General features: G+C 42.0%; 1 protein-coding gene across 1 annotated transcript; it reads right to left on the bottom strand.

Annotated features, from left to right (window-relative positions):
* Nucleotides 1–4,076: 4,076 nt before the first annotated feature.
* Nucleotides 4,077–19,777, bottom strand: LOC112884822 (N-terminal acetyltransferase B complex auxiliary subunit NAA25). Its single transcript, XM_025950413.1, has 19 exons — nucleotides 19,631–19,777; nucleotides 18,102–18,258; nucleotides 17,895–18,013; nucleotides 17,731–17,805; nucleotides 16,871–16,964; nucleotides 16,650–16,768; nucleotides 12,883–12,953; nucleotides 12,405–12,555; nucleotides 12,138–12,313; nucleotides 10,303–10,502; nucleotides 10,050–10,180; nucleotides 9,470–9,546; nucleotides 8,080–8,154; nucleotides 7,605–7,797; nucleotides 7,274–7,393; nucleotides 6,868–7,006; nucleotides 6,702–6,748; nucleotides 5,982–6,245; nucleotides 4,077–5,033 (listed from the first exon to the last, which is right to left on the bottom strand). Exons 1-19 carry the CDS (start codon nucleotides 19,775–19,777, stop codon nucleotides 4,332–4,334), a joined length of 3,057 nt encoding a protein of 1,018 aa, XP_025806198.1. The 3' UTR covers nucleotides 4,077–4,331.
* Between the last annotated feature and the right edge of the window lie 1,063 nt (nucleotides 19,778–20,840).

Here is a 20,840-nt window from a genome sequence, read left to right as displayed (position 1 = left end):
TCAGAGGCATGCGAGCATGCACATGGGATGAATGATGCCCACCCAGGTAATTAAAGTGGAATGATGCCTACTCATGGCATGTTCTGCATCATTGCGATTTGCAAGGGTGATTGGCTACATCAAAGTTGGGGAAACGCAGCCAGCCTTGATCATATCCATGCTCTTTTGGGAGGGGTTCAAACGCCAGTTAGCTGCAGGTTGTATGCAGTGGCCGTGGGCCATTGACAGCTCAAAATCTCGTTCCATTTTCCGTGCAAAAATCTCAAGGCAACCATCTTTTGCTCCAAAAGACGCGTCTAGTCGGCCACTACGTACTTAAAAAATACACAGAGCTATCATGTTTGTGTTTTTCTGGTAGTGACTTGCCGTAACAACATATATTTCTTTTCTAATATTGGGTGTGATTAGGGTTAAAAATATACGCCCAACATATATCGGGTCAAGTAACAACAGATCATGACCCCATTACTCTCTTTACAATTCAATTTTAATATTTATATATTTTTAGCTTAAAATTATGTAAGACTAAAGTTCGACCGTTAGATTATCTAGACTAAAATTTAAACCTGTTCACCACCCCTAGTTACAAGCTTCCACATGTATATCCATCGTATACCAAATATAAGAACATGTATATCCATCGTATACCAAATATAAGAACACTTCTGCAATGAAAGGAATATATAAGCATTTTTCGAATTGCTATTGGTCAAGCTTTGTAAAATTTGGTATTCGTTATCTAAACAGTCATATCAATTAATAATATAAAAATGATATAATGTTTCTAGATTCATAACTCACTCTATTTAAATCAATATATATTTCTAGATATAACTAATTAGAGTATTAGTTTGAAGATAGTGCTGGCTTTCTAATAGACTTACATACATTGCTAGAAAACTTAGCATTAGTACCGGATATATAGCGCGTTTAGTACCGGTCAACCGGTACTAAATGCAAAACCATTTAATACCAATTGCAGAATACCAATTGCAGCAAATGGTACTAAATGCGCCATTCAAATAAAGAAAAAAATATTACGAACCGTCAGGAGCACACGCGCATCATCCCAAGTCCAAAGTCACGCGTAAATGCGCATGCATGGTCATGAGGATTCAAACCCACAATCTTCAACGTTACGTGTAGCTTTCTTACCATCCCACCTACACATTATATGTGACTATGCTTTTGAAGTAGTTCATGGAGAACCATTTAGTACCGGTTAATAACACCACCCGGTACTAATATTTAGTACCGGGTGGTGTTACTAAGTGGTACTAAATGGCTCGGCCTGGTACTAAAAATGGCTTCGAGGGCTTTTAAATTTAGACCTAGTATTAAAATAGCTCTATAGCAACTTTAGTACCAGACCAAAAGTTAACTTGTACTAGCGTGCGCGACAAAAGCTTATTTTTCTAGTAATGATATATAACTACATGAGATTAGAGGAAGTAGCAAGTAATCGTTCAACAGCTTCCCTATGGGAGAGGAGACATGTTTGCACGAGTTAGCACATGTCCTGTGCACGAGTTAGTGCTCATTAGGACTTGGGCCTAGGCAAACAATTAACAAGTTTAGAGATGTGGATATGCATTTTGGGAGTAAAGGGATACAAATTAGAAGCATTTTTATCCTTATTAATTCTGTCACGAGAATGACCCCGGGATCCAGATTTCCATAAAAAGGATAGGACAAGAATAGAGACTATTTTAGCCTGAATTCTGGTTGATTGGATATCGCTATTTCATTCAAGGGAATCCCTAATGAGACATGGACACTATACCATCTTTTCTATTGAATCGATTGTAAACATGGCCTAGATCTGAAATGCACACTATTCCATCTTTTCTGTTGAATTCTAGTCTGAAATGCCGTGAATTTCACCTAAAGTTTTTCTCTCTTTTTTGAAAGCTCCCTTAAAGTTAAATGCAAGTACACTAAGGAAATGGAACGATCCATGCATGTTCATGTCCTCAAGACAACCATATCTTAGTGAGTAGTTTGCACACGCAGTGAGTAATGATGCAAGTGTGTAGAGCTCATTAGTTCAATCGTCTGAGTTCTGCGCTGATCTGATGGCACAGACAAAACAAAACTTGCATCTCTAGCTAGCAGTGGGATGATAAAAGGATACTCCGATGATGATAAATGATGGTCTGAGAGAAGGCACGGAGGGAAGGTTGCTACGCCACGCCCGTGAACCGGCTAAATGGAGACGGGTGGCGAGGGAGTCAACAAAAGGGTCTCGATGCTTCATCACGGGGTGTCGCTCGCTACTGTTACTGACGACCGGCGAGGTTACAGGCGTGGAGCCCGCCGCGCCCCCGCTCCGCACCGCCGGCGGCAGCATTATTGGGGAGCACGGCAAAGGCGCGTCGCCTCGCCTCGGCGTGCCGGGCCTGTGAAGGGATTAATTGATGGCTCTCCCTCTCGCTCTTTGTTCTTTTCCTTTCTTTTCTTTGTTTTTTTACTTTTCTTCTCTTCGTGAAAGGGACGTACAATGCTGCGTGTTTTCGTTGACGTACAATGCTGCCTGTGAAGGGATTATGAGGGACGACGACCCTACCTTGTAAAACACGAGAACGGTAGAATCCTTTTGACGATTTAAACGATACTACACCTTTTATCGATTGGATTCCACAAAAAAGAAAAGGGGTCCTTACCTCAGCGAAGGGTAGCGAAGACGCGAGAATTTGCCATCACATCGACACTGAGTGAAAGCAAAATTCTCGAGATGATGCATGGAATCTGAAATCCATCATATGTTTCTACGATTTTATGACTGCCAAGCTGATTTCGCCCCCATTCTTTCTTTTTTCAATCATACTCAAAACCTGCCAAACTGATTTTACAGTTTCAGCAATACAATACTCCTAGTTATGATGATCATGTGGTTTCCGATTTTTCCATATCCTTAATTTTTCTTCAATCATATTCAAAATCTACGGTATTCATACCCTCGGTAGGACCCTCTATTTTTTTTTCCTTATGAAAGGGCCGCAGCACCAATTCCACCATTTTGTTTCTGCTCCGCAGAGCTGCCAAGAACAGGCTCGACGCCATGAAAGCAAACGAGATTAAAAAAAAGGCTGCAGCGCAAATCACGGCTTTCTTTGGATTAAAAAATATTCTCAATTAAAAACTAAAGAAAAAGAGGCAGAGAAAGGGAACATGAGGGCCATGAAATAGTAATATTTAGAGCACTCTAATATCATAGTACATCCTACGCGCTACAGTAGCAGTAGCAGCAACTTGTGTGCACACAGACGCAGACGCAGCGTGCGGGATCAGGCATACATCATCAGAGTTGCATCGCGGTTGCGCAGGAACAGGGAGCGAGCCCACAGTAAACAATGGCGACCCTGGGTCAAGAGCGCAGCGGCATCGGCAGGCCTGACACCGACGACGACGGAGACGACGGCGACTGCTGCCTACTACTCCTATCTCGCATCGTATGCTAGCATGCTCCCCGCCTGCTGGTTCGCAGCCTGCACAACCTGACGGCGAAAGCGACCAGCCATGGCCCCCATGCCGTTCCGCCACCCGTTACCACCCTCCGTGAGAAAGGGAGCGCGCGCAGGTCACGTCCATCTCATCTCTTTTCCTGCCGCATACTTTCCCCATTCCGGTCGTCGCCTTGTACCTTTCTGCTTGGCCCCTGTACATTCCAGACCGACCCAACCCAGGGCCACGAAGAGGGCTCTTGCTCTCTGGCTCTCTGCACATCCATCTCCAGGCCCCTCCATGCCTACAGTGCAACGACGGCACACACGCAAAACCATACAGATACAGGTAGAGTGTGCACGGCTCTCCAGTTCCTGCACTGTCCAGTCCAGCATGCACCCACAGCCCACACTGCACATGGCGCAACGAACTGTGTTTCACCGAAGCATCATGTTTGACGAAAGAAACGGGAACCTAGGGGATATCATCCAATAGACGAGAGCAGCGGCAATACAAAATAAATGATGAGTTCTACTCTACTCCCTCCATTCCAGATTACAATTCATTCATTTTAGCTTTATTTGATACATAAATTTTACTATATATCTCTACTCTAGATGCATAGCAAAATAATATATACAAAAGTCAAAACAAATTGGGTAGTAATTTCTAAACAACAAACAGATTCACCATTCCTACAGCTCAGCAAAACAGCAGGCGTCACGCAGGTAAACTCTCCTAGGCAAGAGACTAACGCGAAAACAATGATGTCACTCAATCAAAATTGCATAGAGCCAACACACTTTAGTGTTACAACATCAACGGGCTTCAAGCCACAACAGTCGGGGATGGAGGGGAAAAATCTCACGACCAAAAATCTCTCAAGTTTAGTGCAACATCGAAGAAAGAGAAGCCGATGCCAACTTGAGCAGCTTCAGCTTCTGGGCACACAGCTTCTTCAGCTCAGCTATCGTCTCATCACCAGCCCCCACGATTCTTCTCACCACACCGGCAGAGCTCCATGGTTCCAGAGACTGGGCAATGCGGCCACCGATTTCAGAGCTGGCCGCTGCTGCGCTCTCGTCCAAGGTACGGGAGATCTGTCCAGGGCCATCAGCGCTGGTTCCTTGCAAATGTGACAGAAGGGCATCCAGAGCTTGCTCCTCTGGTCTCATTTGATCTGATAGCCATGTTTGGACGTTCTGGAGGGTGTCAGCCATGCAGTTAACGGAGATCTGGATTGCCTGCAAGTGAGGAGTGTTTGGTCGCTCCAATGGACCGCCTTTCTTCTTCTTCTTCCCTTGTGGGGTCATTGCTCTCATACAGGATTGGATTACCAGAAGATGCCAGGAAATGGGTTCAGTAACCATTCGCGCTAGAAGTGGAATATTGTTTCCTAGAGAAGTCAGCATTTGACTGGCATCAGTCAGCTGCTCCTCTATGCAGGTTTTGAACAGGTTATCCACAATCAGCCAAGAATTTGGGCTGCTCCGGTCAGTTCCAGGGATCACTGGTTCAGTAGAACACAAGTTCCAAGCATTGATAAATGCAGCAAAGCTCATCCAGTGGACAATATCAGGAGCGAAATCCTGCAAATGCACAATTTGTATCAGCAATAAATCAACCATTTTACTCCCACTATGAACAATATGAAACAATACCCCAGTTCCGAACATCCAGCAGTCTATTCCTTAGAAAGTGTAATGCATACTGCTAATTAGAAAATCCCAATCTTTTAGAAAGATAGAAAAAGTTCATTCAAGGATGACACTTTTCATAGCGATTCATAAAGAAAAAGTTCATTCAAGGATGACACTTTTCATAGTGATTCCTACAACAATACAACATTATGTTATTTTGAATAAAAAGAACAATAATATGAAGTTCTTTTAATGGTGAACCTAGTAACATCAATTTTATATATTCTAAGAAAATAAAAAGAAGCAACTATGCATTCTACAAACTGTGACCAACATGAGTTCATACTAAAAAATACAGATATTATTCTTTACTGTGTTATTAAGTCGTCCGACTAATCACAACTAATCGTTTTTATCGGTTGCCTGATACCGATTATAGCCACTGATGCGATTAGGTCAACTAGTCGGCTGGTCATCCGACTGACCGTGATTAGTCATCCGATTGGTGAGGGGTCGACTAGAGTAGAGCCGATTCTGGGTAGGACTAGGATAGCTTGGACCTGCAATATGGCCCATTAGGTACTAAGTTCAGCTATTATGACAATGGACTCTTCACAATTGCAACTCTCAAAATCATACCAATTGACCATCCTTAAAATCTTGATCTTTGTTGTATTTCGTAAGATTATGGTCAACTATATAGTATACACATCCTGGGTACCACGGTATTTAGGCAGACGACTAGGATACCGACTAGGCTCGACTAATCGGCCTGATCGGCGATTAATCATGATTAGCCAGCTTATCGGTACCCTAGTGACTAGGATCGATTATACGATACAATAATGTATATAAAAAGAAATGGGTAAGAATATAGTAAAGATAGTCAGATGTTACCTTGACAGTCTTCTTGCCAGATGACATGCCCAAAACTATGCCTAGAGCATCATCAAAAGAGTAACCAATACTCCTGGCATATTTCTCAAGCAAAGTTTTTGTCTCCACAGCAGCAGTTACATTAGAGGAAGCTCCGTTTGATTCACCCTCCCTGAGAAAAGTCGTGCAACCATGCATGGACAGATATACAAGTCGAGGAACAAGAGATTTTCTCTCTGCATCTTTCAGCTTTGGACCATCCTTCTCATTAGATTTGTGCTTGCACTGCAAACATACATTTCTTTTGAGGGAACAAATCATTGACATGAGAAACAAGTACATGCATGACAAGTTCAGTATGAGAGCATTGCTATCTACTTCCTCTGATTGGAAATAAGTCCAATAAGTCAAAACTTATTACCGTTGACCATGAATATATAAATTTTACATAGATTAACAGCATTGACATTAGTAGATTCATTATGAAAACAATTTCATAACCCTTTCTACTTTATATAGTATACTTAGATATTGCTACTCAAATTGTATCTTGGAGACCATGTCGATGTCCTAACGGTCTTATATTTCCCATCAGAAGAAGTATTAAGAAGTGAAGTTTACCAAAATATTCTGCTTGACATAAAAAGTCAACTTCATGCCGAAGGAAAAAAAACATTGATGGCTGTGAAAACTAAATATTGTTTGAATTAGCGTATATAATGTTCGAATTAAATGGCATACCATTTTGGTCCTATAGCTTGCAGGTGTTGAACCTTCATCAAATGGTTCTGTAAAATGACAACAATAATCATAAGCACTTATGTGCCTGAGAGAATACAATTGGCACAAAGAGATCCGAAAATGGAGAAAATAACTGATAAAATCACAGATCACAACAACAAAATACCTGAAAGAAAATTAACACTGCTTGTTGGCGTCCACCAAGGTCGCGCCTCAAGATCTTCATTGAAGGTTAAGCGTTTCATGCTATCATCATTAGATAGCTCAACCAACTTTGTTCCATGGCTCACGCTTTCAAGAATAGACTGCAATTAGGGAAAGTGAAATAACACTATTCAGACTAGTATCAAATATAGAAATTATCAAGCATCAACAAATCCTTATATAATGGAACTAATCAACGACTGACAGCATAACTAGCCCCCAATACTACATTCTTCGAGGTTACAAGATTATATGTTTAAAATGGTTAGAACCTGAAGAAATGGATACATTTGCTTATACAGAAAAACATGCATCCATATTTTTAGCAAAAATACAAATGTGTGCCAAAATTGGCAAGGAGACCTCACCTCCACTTCATCAAGAGAGTCAGCCTTCTGTTTCAGATGTAGCATCACAGAATCTGATTTTACAGAAAGATACTGCATCGAGCGTTGCAAGCGATCTTTGAACTGAACAAACTCAATTACCTGAACAAAAAACTCAGTGTGTTATATCGATTAGATGGCTCTAGTATTTCCTTCTTAAATAAATCATGCAAAGATTTTCTATTCTTGGATTGATGCATCAGCATTTTTATTAATAATAGAGAGGGAGCATCGTATCAGTTCTACTATGTGTTTCTTTACATGGATTCCATGCAGACACTACTGGTGAGCAATAGAAAGGGCACCTGCTTACCTTTGAGTAAGTACGATGTCTATACGCAAGACATGTAAGATCAGCAGATTCTTTCAAATGATCATCCATGAATTTCAAATAATCCTTAACAAGGTCAGCAGCATGTTGCAGAAAGGGGGAATTTAACATTTGTGGCAAGATGTGATGCGAGACAGACTCTAGAAGAATGTTTTTCACTTCCAAGGTTATGTACCTGCATACAAGAACATTGTTCAGCATAGGTAGGAAAAAAATCATTAAATAATCTCAAGAGGGGAAGAAAAACCTGAAACATATATTCAAAAGAAGTTAGCAGTGCAAACATGCTACAGAAAAACAAGGATTCTGCCGGGGGATCACATGAGTCGGAGATAATGAAGGGCTGACCTTTATGCATTGTGATTGCAAGATGGATGGTTTAGTAGGGGAAAATACAGCGTGGAACACAAATGTGTGAAACATAAAAGAAAATAAGCATATTAAATGGGGAAATTACCATTTATGTGCTAATGGAAGAGCCCCTAGGTAAGAGTACAGATGCACCAGAATGATCTTGTATTGCCAGACGTACCTGAGCACATAACCAAATTAGAGATTTTTGTTAAACATCCAATTAGAAAAATAGAATCGGTTGTATGTGCATGGTACCGCACACATTCAGATGTGTGTCAGACCGCTGCAACGAAGTTTTAGCAGACACATCAATTCACAAAATAAAAGAGAATAGATTGATTAGTCACATATTTATCATAGCTTCCTGTATCCAAGAGCATGGTTTTAAAGGCGTCGCCTATTCGGGGTCGCCTGGATCAGCGCGCGTAAGGCGTCCGCCTTGCTCGATTAGGCGTCTGCGCATCGCCTAGGCACCTGCGGCGGACGCTTTACTCGCAAAAATACAGGCGTGCGCGGAAAGAAACGGCGGGCGGGAAGAAATTGCGCCCGCGCCGCGATAGACTAGAGGGCGGGAGGTAGAGGGGGGGGGGGGACAGAGAGAGAGAGAGAGAGGAATTGGATGGAGGAACCAGAGGCCCGCGGCTCCGCCCCTTCCCAGGGCGGCGATTCCCACCGGCGGTGCATCGATTCCGCGCGGAGCGCGGCACAGCCGACTGCCCCGCATGCCTCCGCACGTTGCCCCCCTCCAGCAGCAACCGAAGCCCGCCATCTGCAGCTCGATTGAAGCCTGCCGGCCGCCAAATCGATCCGTCTGCTCTCCGCCAGGCACCTGGACCCATCTCTGTCTGCCTTCCCGCCGGTCCCCAGCTCCGATTTGGCTTCCCGCCACCCCCCAGCTCCAACCTGCCTTCTTTTGCTATTTCATATATGATGTGCACTACTAATTAAGTCATGCCAGCCATTAGAGACTAGTTTTTGGCTACGGAGACATCTCAGATTTGCTATTTTGCTACTTCATATTGTGCTCTAGTACTCTAGTACTCTAGCACTACTTATCATCCTTATTATGGTCTAAAACTCTGTATGTATGCTAATAATTGGCAAAATTAAGGTCTAATATGCTTCTGAATTTTAGTTGCATTATATAATAATATATTTGTATGGCGTCGCCTAGGCGTCCGCCTTACTCGCCTAGGTGTCCGGAAGGGGGTCACTCGCCTCGCCTCGCCTCGCCTTTCCGCCTTTTAAACCATGTCCAAGAGATTCAATTGTTTTTTTCCTTATTTAAGATTAGGGGAGCATTTATATACCCAAACAAAATATGTCCAAACAGATCACATCCATTACGCCAAGTTGAGAACAGACATATAAACATTACATGCTACTAGATATTCAATGACATTTAATAAACTGGAAAATCTAGAAATGAAGAACAAAATATTTGTTATAAAATGATAAGATGAGAAGGCAGGATTTTATGATTATGAACTTACTTGCGAACAGTCAATCCAAACTCCAGTACCAAAATTGCTTCAAGTAAGTATCCTAAGTTCCTTGTGCGCCAGTATAGCTGTTTCAAGATATTACCAGTACAATTAATTATAAGCATTAGATGGAGAAGTTTGAGACATATGTAAAGTAAAAGAATAGGAAGTTTCCTAGAATTTTGTGACAGCATGTACTTATATCAGGAGTATATTCTCAAGTAGGTAAAGCATAACAAATCATGGCATTGGTTACATGACTCAGTACAGAAATAAATGAATACTAAATGGCAAGGCGGGAAATGAATATGAAACAGTGACATCATTTGTTTCCATTTTTCAAGAGAACAAACAGAAAAATCCAGATAAATCTTCAAACACCAGAGTCAGGTAACTAATGGGATGACAAAATAGGGATATAAATATTTGTAGAATTAATAAATAAATTGGGACTCAAACTACACAAATTCATACGAATAAGCATCAGAAGAAACCTCTACAGAGCTTAAATTTTATAGTATTTTTATAGACATGAAAACTTAATATGCTTTTTTCTCTATGCTAGTTGTAACCAAATAGAGCTACAAACCTGAACAAAAATACTGCTAGCCATAGACAGAAGTTCTTCGCCATACATGCTTTCCTGGGGATCCAACTCATTTGAGAGAGACAAGTTTTTATAAAATGTATCAACCATTCTTTTTGCAATGCCCTGAAGTTCTGGATTTGCACATAAAATTTGAGGTACATGAATAAATGAAAGATAATTGGGACCCACGCTAAATAAGACAAAACACAAAAGTAGAAACATGTGACACATTGACAAAGGTAGACCTGCACACCTGTAGTTGGTTTTGTGAATAAAGTTCCCAAAAGTTCTTGAACCTTGAAAAGAGTAATTGTCAAACCCAGTGTGTTTACTGAAACAGATGATGCATCAAAAGATCCAGAAATTTCATCTAGCAGCTCAGATATCTCATTGCCAGATAGCATATGAAGGTAAATTTCAACATCAGATGCTGAGCAAGACAAATGACCAAATCTGCAAGTACTCGAACAACATTTGAAAGTGAGAAAAGATAAGCTTCATGATTCTTGAAAAATACTACCACAAGCAAACACAGTAATTAGTACTATCACAAAGAGACAATTATGGAAAATGGCACTCATCAACATCTGTTGAGTTGAGAACAAAGTGAATTTTGCTCAGTTCATTTTTGCTCTGTATTTATGACTTCCATTCTATCAACCAACAAGAATACAGCAGCTGCAATGTACCCTCACCAAGCCAAACTCTACTAGGGTGTACAGAGTTATGTTGCCACTCCAGATACCCTCCACCCTTCTCCTACACCCTCACCTCGAATCTGAGTATTATTTCACCACAGATGCCATACACCTCACTCAGCAAAACTCTATCCTGTTTATGCTGGATTTATGTTGCCATCCCAGCTTCCCTCTTGTCACTACAACCTCTAGCCTCAAATCTGAGCATTGTCATGCCACAGCTGCCCTCGTCAAGTAATGAGGTGAATGCCACAGAGGGCTCCAAGATCACCATCAACAAGGGGGTTCTAGGATTTCTCACCCAACGATGAATCCTCAAGAATTTGCCATGATGTGCCACTCAATAGAGGTGGAAATCCATGAGGGTTCACCATTAGAATGGAAAGTCCTGAAATCTCCCCAAGGACCAGCCGCAGCGTGCAAGTGCCCGATGCAGTGAGTTTACGATGGTATTTTCAAGAATCTAAAGCACAGTGAATATGGAAAATATTTATATAGCATCATATAGTTATATATGTGTACAAATAGTTGGTTTATACTAATACCTTAGCAAAGCAAACTACTTATTATGTTAGAAACGAAATAATGGGAACAAACAATCAAATAATTTTCTAGAGATGCAATTACTGTATTATAGCAAACAGGTCATTAAACTATTAGCAACCAATGGACCACTTGCCTACTATGCAAAACAAGGGTGGAGTTAAAACATATAAATTGCTCCTTTCTTTATAAATAACTAACAACTTTGACTAACAATCTCAAAAGTTTTATCTAAGGCAAAAGTACTGTTAGATTTATCATCCAAGGTAGTTTAGTTACGTAATATTACATACCTATGGCTATTTGCAGATATAACTCGTGAAAAAATAATGGTTATTTGTAAATGGACATTGTAAAAACAGAAAATTGGCCAGTGGTACAGTTGTACTAAAATTGGTAACTCAAAACCTAATCTTTCTTTCTTTCTTTTTTTGGCATACTAATATTCTATCCCTGAAATACATGAACAGGTGGTGGATCTCAACATAGATGCAATAAATTGAGAGTGGTGATAGTATTGGTACCTAATGCAAGAATTCACCAGTACATGTTTGACTGTGCCGGTCATCAGATTATTTTCTAAACATATTTCTATTTCTCTCAAAGTATCCTCTGCCACTTTCAAGTTGGGAGGACACTGGAACAGGATTCATTCAGTCAATCACACATTTAGGTTCAGCCATGCCTCCTACATCATGGTGGTGTGTGCAGTGTGCTGGCCTCAATACCGGATCCCCAACTAAAAATCATTCTTTTGAACAGAACCAAATACTTGTGCATGGTATCAAGAGATTCAAAATAGACGACAGCAGAAAGAGGAACAGGAAAGAGGTTCACCAAAACAAACCTGTGGAAGTACTTCACCAAAGCTTCCATAAGTTTGATATTATTTGGGTTTCCATTGAGGCACCTTTGCCGTTCAATTTCAATATTTGCTAAATGAGGTCCTCTGACACAATCACTTGAGTTATTTTCTTGTAGCCTTTGCACAAATGACAACGCACTTGTAAGCCGAGATTCAACCTACAAATTTGTACATTCAGTAAATATATTCACATCACAAACACAAAAAAACAAGTAAGCACTAGAAGAGTTGCTTTAGGTCAGGAAGTACCAGCTCCTGGCTAAGAGAAGTCTTGTTGGACAATGCTGAATCAACAGAGCAGGAAGGACAAGTGTGTTCGCCAGTGCATGGTTTAGGCAAATTCACATCATGCTCCAGCAAACATCCTATATAATGGAGAAAGGACTCCCAGTCATCAGGACTGCCCAGTCAAAAGGAGATGACAATCATCAAAAACTAAACATAAGTTAAAAGAATAAAATTTACAATATAGAGTGAATTAGATGTAACAAATCAAGGGGATCTTGAGATAATGTCGAACATAAAACTTAAATATATACTGTAGATAAAAAGAGCCTGGTTATATCACTAAAATTGGATAAAGCAACACACAGACTTTCTAGTAAATGCATGGAGTACAACATTTCTTGAAGACAGATCGTGGAACATGATTAATGTCAGCAAGGTTAATGACCAGGTCCACAGAATAACTGAATGAAATTTATAAATGAAAGATGGGAAGCATTACCAAGACTCAAGGACCTTCTGATATATCTCTGAAGCGGCAGCATAGCTACTTGCTTGAGCAAGAAGACGCCCCTGTCAACTTGAAGTCAGACAACCAAGTAAGTGAATGAAATTGTAGATGCGCTAGAGGTGCAACACGCTCTATCAGATAGTACTCCCTGTATACATGAAAGCAAGTTGTTCGGGACATGGCACAAAGCCTACAATAGCAACTTCACATAATAATAACTATTGTAATATGTCGGTAGCAACTAGAAAATATAGTTTAACGGAAAAAAATGTGTAACAACAACAACAACAACTTAGCCTTTTGTCCCAAGCAAGTTGGGGTAGGCTAGAGATGAAACCTACAGAAAACAAAAATAAGAAACACAAAAAGGGTACAAGACAAAGGAAGAGTTAGAGTTAAACAAAAAGTAAAAAAGGTCACAGTTCAGATACGTTAATTGCTAATCTCCAAGCGCTCCTATCCATAGCTAATTCCTTAGCGATATTCCACTCCTTAAGGTCTCTCTTAACCGTCTCGTCCCAAGTTAGTCTAGGTCTACCTCTACCACTCTTTACATTATCCGCCCGTTTTAAAACTCCACTACGCACCGGCGCCTCGGGAGGCCTCCGTTGTACATGTCCAAACCATCTCAACTGATGTTGAATCAACTTCTCCTCGATAGGTGCCACCCCGACCCTATCTCGAATCTCTTCGTTCCGGACTCTATCCCTTCTTGTATGCCCGCAGAACCAACGCAGCATACGCATCTCTGCTACACTCAGTTGCTGGACATGTCGCCTTTTAGTAGGCCAACATTCAGCACCGTATAGCATCGCCGGGCGAATCGCCATCCTATAGAACTTACCTTTTAGCCTCTGTGGCACCTTCTTGTCACAGAGGACGCCAGAAGCCTGCCGCCACTTCAACCAACCAGCTGAAATTATATGCCTAATATCTTCATCAATGTCTCCATGTTTCTGAAGCACTGATCCTAGATACCGAAAAATATCCTTCTTGGCCACCACTTGACCTTCGAGGTTAACGTCCCCATCCTCATGCCTAGTCGGGCTAAAGTCGCACATCATATACTCGGTCTTGGTCCTACTCAGTCTGAACCCCCTCGACTCTAACGTGTGTCTCCACAGCTCTAACTTCATATTAACCTCTGCCCTACTCTCGTCAACTAGCACCACATCATCAGCAAAGAGCATACACCAAGGGATATCACCCTGTATGTCCCTTGTGACCTCATCCATCACCAAAGCAAATAGATAAGGGCTCAATGCTGACCCCTGATGTAGTCCTATTTTAATTGGAAAGTCACTGGTATCGCCATCACATGTTCGAACACAAGTCATCGCATCCTTGTACATATCCTTGATGAGGGTAATATACTTAGTTGGGACTTTGTGTTTTTCCAAGGCCCACCACATGACGTCTCTCGATACTTTGTCATACGCCTTGTCTAGGTCAATAAAGACCATGTGTAAGTCCTTCTTCCCCTCTCTATATCTCCCCATCAACTGTCGTACTAAGAAAATCGCCTCCATGGTCGACCTCCCAAGCATGAACCCAAACTGGTTTTGGGTCACCCTTGTCAATCTTCTTAGGCGATGCTCGATAACCCTCTCCCAAAGCTTCATCGTATGGCTCATCAGCTTAATCCCCCGGTAGTTATTACAACTTTGAACATCTCCCTTGTTCTTGAAGATCGGTACTAATATACTTCTCCATTCCTCCGGCATCTTGTTTGATTAGGTTAAAAAGCTTAGTTAACCATACTACCGCCCTCTCGCCCAGGCATCTCCACACCTCAATGGGGATGCCATCAGAACCCATCGCTTTACCTCCCTTCATCCTCTTCAAAGCCTCCCCGATCTCTGCCTCCTGAATCCTCCTCACAAAACGTCTGTTGGTATCATCAAATGAGTCGTCCAACTCGAAAGTAGGACCCTCATTTTCCCCATTAAACAACTTGTCGAAGTATTCTCGCCATCTGTCCTTGATCTCCTCATCCTTCACCAGAAGTCGATCTGTCCCATCCTTGATGCATTTGATTTGGTTTATGTCCCTTGTCTTCCTCTCGCGGGTCCTAGCGATCCTATAAATGTCCTTCTCTCCTTGCTTCGTACCTAGCCATTGATAAAGGTTATCAAAAGCCTGACCTTTCGTTACACTTACAGCTCGCTTTGCAGACCTCTTCGCGAATCTATAGCCCTCGATGTTGGTTGTGCTCTTGTCGAGGTGAAGACGTTTGAAACACTCCTCCTTAATAGCCCTTTGCACCTCGTCATTCCACCACCAAGTCTCTTTCACTTCCTACTTGCCTCCCCTACTCACACCAAACACTTCTGAGGCCACCTTCCGAACACATGTCGCCATATTTAGCCACATATCATCTACATCTGCTCTTTCTTCCCAAGACCCCTCGCCTAGCATCCTCTCCTTAAACGTTTGTGCCTCTTCCCCTCTAAGCTTCCACCACTTTGTTCTCGCAATCTTGGCACGTTTGTTCCGGTGAGCACGTACCCAAAAACGAAAATCCGCCACCACAAGCTTGTGTTGGAGGACAACACACTCCCCAGGTATCACCTTACAATCTAAGCAGGCACGTCTATCCTCTCTCCTAGCAAGGATAAAGTCGATTTGGCTCGAGTATTGTCTACTATGGAAGGTCACTAGATGGGACTCCCTCTTTCTAAAGAGGGTATTCGTTAACAGCAAGGCGTAGGCCAACGTAAAATTCAAAACATCCTTCCCCCCTCGTTCCTACTACCATACCCGAAACCCCCGTGTACTCGCTCATATCCTACATTAGTCGCACCCACATGGCCATTGAGGTCTCCTCCTATGAAGAGCTTCTCACTGATAGGCACGGTACTAACCATGCTATTAAGGTCCTTCCAAAACTGACTCTTGGAGCTCTCACTAAGACCTACCTGAGGGGCATAGGCACTGATCACATTCAGAACCAAATCTCCAATGACCAACCGCACTAGGATAATCCGGTCGCCTTACCTCCTAACATCTACAACTCCATCCTTAAGGCTCTTATCGATCAAGATGCCTACACCATTCCTACCCGAAGTTGTCCCCGTGTACCGAAGCTTGAAGGCAGAACCCTCCACCTCCTTCGCCTTCTGGCCCTTCCATTTAGTCTCCTGCACGCATAGAATATTTACACGCCTCCTAATTGCTACATCGACTAGTTCTCTTAACTTACCTGTTAGAGACCCTACGTTCCAACTACCTAGACGAATCCTAGTTGGCTCGGCTAGCTTCCTTACCCTTCGCACCCCGTCGAGAGAAATGCGAAGACCCTTGCTCATTTTTCACTACACCCGGGCGCAGATGTAGCGCGCCACGGAAAAAAATGTGCATGATGAATTATACTTTTCACTTAGTCAATCTAAGACATTTGTCAACATAGTAGTTACTTATAAAATGACTGCCTTACCCTTACCAAAACATCATGGTATATGGAGGGAGTACTTAAATAAATTTTAACAGCGCATTAGAATAGTTTATAGAGATTTTCCAAACTCTTAATTCGTTAGAACCTCCATAGGAATTAATTCTAGATAGTACAGTAATGATAGTAAGAAATCAATTTGAAAATTACAGTGATACGCATGAAACAATGAACATAGACGTTGCCAAATCTTGTTTGTTATGATGAAATGGAACGTGGAAAGGTAAAAGTAATTGATTGAAATTTGTAGCCTAGACAAACAAATTGCAACGAGAAGACATTGTCCAAGAAAACTGATTCAAATTACCTGCAAACGAAGCTTGTCCTCCTCCCTTCCCAGAAGAGACCCCAAATCTCCAGAAAGAACTTCCAAAGCAGCATCATACTTTTCTTGTTGTTCCAAAACTGAAATATAGAGAGCAAGTGCTGCCATATAGCCCAAATATGTCAGCAGAGAACATCATCTGGGTAAGGAAAAAGAAAAGGACAGCTAATAAGGCAAAGGAGCATTTTAAAAAACCGCAATACCTTCTGGTTCATGTAAACTATGGGAATTTATGTGCTTCTTAAGTAATGCTTCAGCTAGTGCCAATAATTTCACACCTCCACTGGTAAAATGTACCTGCAGTTCACAAATGTCATGTATTGTGCAACAGAAAACAGCCATTAAAGTAAAACTTGCTAAACACTTCCCAGAATGAAAAAACAAACATACTTCCATTAATAATGTATTGCATTGCATAAGAAGATAGAATCATGCTCAACTCAACAATATGGCATTATATTCAGCTGACAACCTAAGGAGTCCCAAAGAATAGCATGACATAAACAAAACAAATAGTATGTTATATGTGTTGCATCAAATATTTAATTGGATAGTTAACTGTTTGAAAATCATCCATACATCATGTGCAGATTATTGCCCAAGATAATTCCATAAAAATGATGTAAATAATATTCCTATATCCCTAAGGAGATCATCTCCGTTAGAACTGATAAATCAGCACTAAGTCGAGCTAATGGGGCCAGTAACATTTTAATGTTTCATTTATGTTCCTCTCTTTCCATTCCTGAACGATGGTCTTTCTCATTGCATTACATTGTTCCTCTCCACACTCGCTCCCACTCCAGCCACTCCGTTCCCTCACACCTCTAATGCATTATCTTCTCTTTGTGTCTAAGCCTACAGCAGTATAACTATTATTGTACCTATTGGAGCATGGTAAATTCATCATAATAATGCTCATTGGTTCATGACAAACACATTGTTTCTGCCTATAACCATCTTAGTTCTATAGTGAACAAAAAATTTCTTCTCCAGTGACAAATTTGAAATAGCAAATGCAGATAATACAATTCATGAACATATGAGAATCATAATGTCTCACCTGCAGCTGAATGCTGCAAACTGCCCAAAGCAAAAATCTCTCTTCTCCTACAGTTTTGTACATTTTGAGAGCTGTCTGCAAAAGATACCAGGCAGGGAGGGCAAGCATAAAAATAAGATATCAAGAGGAATGTGAATAAAGTAGCAATGAAAGTACCATTGTACCTGCTGTTGCTTCACATATGAGTACTCCCTAACATAGCAATTAAAAAGTCCCATCATTAATTCCAAGTTACTTGGGTACTTTGTACAGGCATATTCATAGCACGAAGTAGCAAGATCCACTGCATTAGCATGGTCACGAGAAAATTTGTAGAATTACTACAATAACAATGTTAAACAGATAAAATAAATGAAAAGGTCCAAACATACATCTGTCGAGTCTTTGAAATACTATCTGTAGAGTACTAAGTGTGAGATCATCAAAATGAAAAATGTTGTCAGAATACAACAGCTCCTTGGCATTCAGGGACACACTCAATGCTTCATCAGGTTTTCCCATCCTTTCCAAAATAAGAGCCTTCAGGGCCTGAAATGAGATAATTCAAAGTAAGGTTTTAAAGCATTGACAGACAGCATACAAACAACCACGAGGAGTTTCATTATAAGTCTTTAACAGAGGTGCACGGAAAGGATGGATATCAACGTCAGAAATTGAGCTCCAAATTGATGCAAGGAACAGGTCAATCATTTATTCAGGTGTATAGCAGTTGACACAACTTCGGATGTCGGAGTCAGATTCAGGTGTAGGTGTCCAACTCAGCAGACTCTAGAGTATGGATTCGAGGATTCATTTAATATATGCTGTTTATTTAATTTTTGAAAGTCCGTTGGCACAAAACAGGCTGCTAACGAGCACCAGAACAACTAACCTATACAACTGATTGCTGACGCAAGATAAAACAGGAAAAGGAAAAGGTAATAGAGAAAAAGACAAGATGAGCTTCCATGTTCTATCCAGCTGGCCCATCCAGCTCAAAACCTTAACATACCCTAACCCCTCCTCTGCTGCCGATTCTCACACACCGCAGCAGCAGCCGGCACTGCCGCTCTTTCTCTCCCCTCTCTGTTCTTTCTTATCCCCCAACGCAGCCTCCATGCTGACATAGATTGCGGCCTCCAGTCACCATTTTGCACCTCTCAATAGCAAAACTCTCATGCCTGCCTCACCTCCAGTGCCCTTCTCTGAAGAAGGGCGCCACCCTAGGCGGTCTGCTCCATCTCGACTTCCTAATCCTAGCCACTCAACTCACTGGAGTTGAGTCTGGTGTGCGTCGACACAGAGATATGTGTCGACATGGCAAAAAAAAATGGACACACAAGTCCATGTAACACTGGTGTACAGACCATAAATTGTTCCAACACCTATTGTTGATGATAGATAATATGTAGGATGCTATCCCCTTCTCCTCACTGAAGAAGGGGATGGGTTCGAACCTAAGCCAATTCCACTACACTGAAGCGCCTTAACTAACTGAGAACCAGGCCTATCCATTCTGTAGAAACTTCCTATTGATTTTTCTATGTTGTTCCGACTAGGCATGCGAGGAGGATCACACTAGTGCCTGAAACTGCAGCTATTGCTAAGATGGTCCGAAGTCCTCAAACATCGTCAGCATGACAGCATCCACAAAAACTCGAAGCAAAACAAGTCTTAATATCCAACTAGCCAAAAAACATGCAGAATTCAAAGCTAGCGGTCTCGTTATCCACCACTATAGTAATCATTTGATCAAACATTTCGCTGAGAAATGGAAACCAAAACAAAATCACGCGGGCCAGGTCTGCTGATTGCGCAACCGCCCATTTCAGCGCCAGATTCGCCAGACCACCACCAAAAACACACCAAAACAGAGTGAAAACCCAAAACGAAGCTCAGACGAGAGAGACAGGGTGCTCACGAGCGCGTAGGGGGATGTGGGGTGCTTGGCGAGGAGCCCGGTGCAGAGCTTGAGCGCGGCCTTGTACTGGCGCGAGTCAACGGCGTCCCAGATCGGCCGCACCCGGCGCTCCGGGATGCCGCCGGTGAGCCCGAACTTGCTAGCCATGCCTTCTCACAATCTAGGGTTAGGGTTTTGCGGGGGGTGGGGAGCGGCGCGCCGCGGGTGGGGAAGACGAAGAGGAAGAGGAAGAGGAAGAACGGGGGAGGCGCGGAGGCGGGCGAGAGAGGGTTTATCGAGTCGGGGATGTGACGGCGCGCCGCGCGCGTGGGGACACGGAGGGTGGCACGGTCCGAGGAACGGACGTGATCGCATCGCGGCCGTTGATTACAAGACGGACGGTGGGCGGTCGCCAACCAGAGGAAACAGGAGGCTGCTGCTGCCGTAACCCTATCGTCGGGGACGTCAAATAGATCCGGACCCTTGAATATCGGACCTGGAATATCGTCGGCATGCGCACGGAAAGTCTGAACCGGTATGCGATGGTGGTCGGGCTTTCGTGGCTTGGGACCCATCTGACAGTGAACTGTGGAAGGAAGACGCTGATGAAAGCAACCGCAAAGACAGCAGCGTAAATTTGCCCAAAACTACAGAAACAACTAGTAAATTTTTTGACCTACCCCACACTTGCAATGCCCTTCATGGCGCAATTTCAACTCTTAAGGCTAAACATTTACATAGTTTTGTTATATTATGGGCACAAATAGTTACATGAATTTGGCCCATAGGTTATAATAGTTTTTATAAATAAAAATCGGTGTAGCTTCGTGAATTTCCTCTCAAAAGGCAACAACAATACCGGTGATCCTCCTCCTTTTAAATTTGAGAGATTCGGAGATGATATCAAACTTGTCAAGGACACTTAAAATTATTATTGGTTATGTTCTAGCCCACACTCTAGCACGATCATGAGTGTTGTAAAAGAATTGATGATGATGGGAACCAAGTAAGTTTTTTTTTCCGAAGGGGAACCAAGTAAGTTGTACCATATAAATCTACTTGCATTTATGATGAATAGTACCACATAAGCTGTATCATATAAATCTACTTGCATTTTCGAGTGTTATAAAGAGATTCTCCAGCTTGCAGGGCAATAAGTGTGCCAAACACTTTTTGCAATATAAAGGAAGTGTTAAGATTATATTTTAAATTGTTGGCGTAATTGTGCATG

This window comes from Panicum hallii, chromosome 3 (genome assembly GCF_002211085.1).
Source record: "Panicum hallii strain FIL2 chromosome 3, PHallii_v3.1, whole genome shotgun sequence".
NCBI lineage: Eukaryota > Viridiplantae > Streptophyta > Magnoliopsida > Poales > Poaceae > Panicum > Panicum hallii.
Note: the sequence above shows the minus strand (reverse complement) of the source record. Positions and strands in the feature narration are given on the sequence as shown.

What these genes read in the sequence shown, in the direction of transcription:
- LOC112884822 (XM_025950413.1), bottom strand. Translation starts at nt 19,777, where the DNA reads ATGGCTAGCAAGTTCGGGCTCACCGGCGGCATCCCGGAGCGCCGGGTG. An exon ending in TAGTTTACATGAACCAGAAG is followed by an intron (nt 16,769 to 16,870) that starts GTATTGCGGTTT and finishes GCTATATGGCAG; the next exon opens with CACTTGCTCTCTATATTTCA. An exon ending in GACATCGTACTTACTCAAAG is followed by an intron (nt 7,394 to 7,604) that starts GTAAGCAGGTGC and finishes TTTTTTGTTCAG; the next exon opens with GTAATTGAGTTTGTTCAGTT.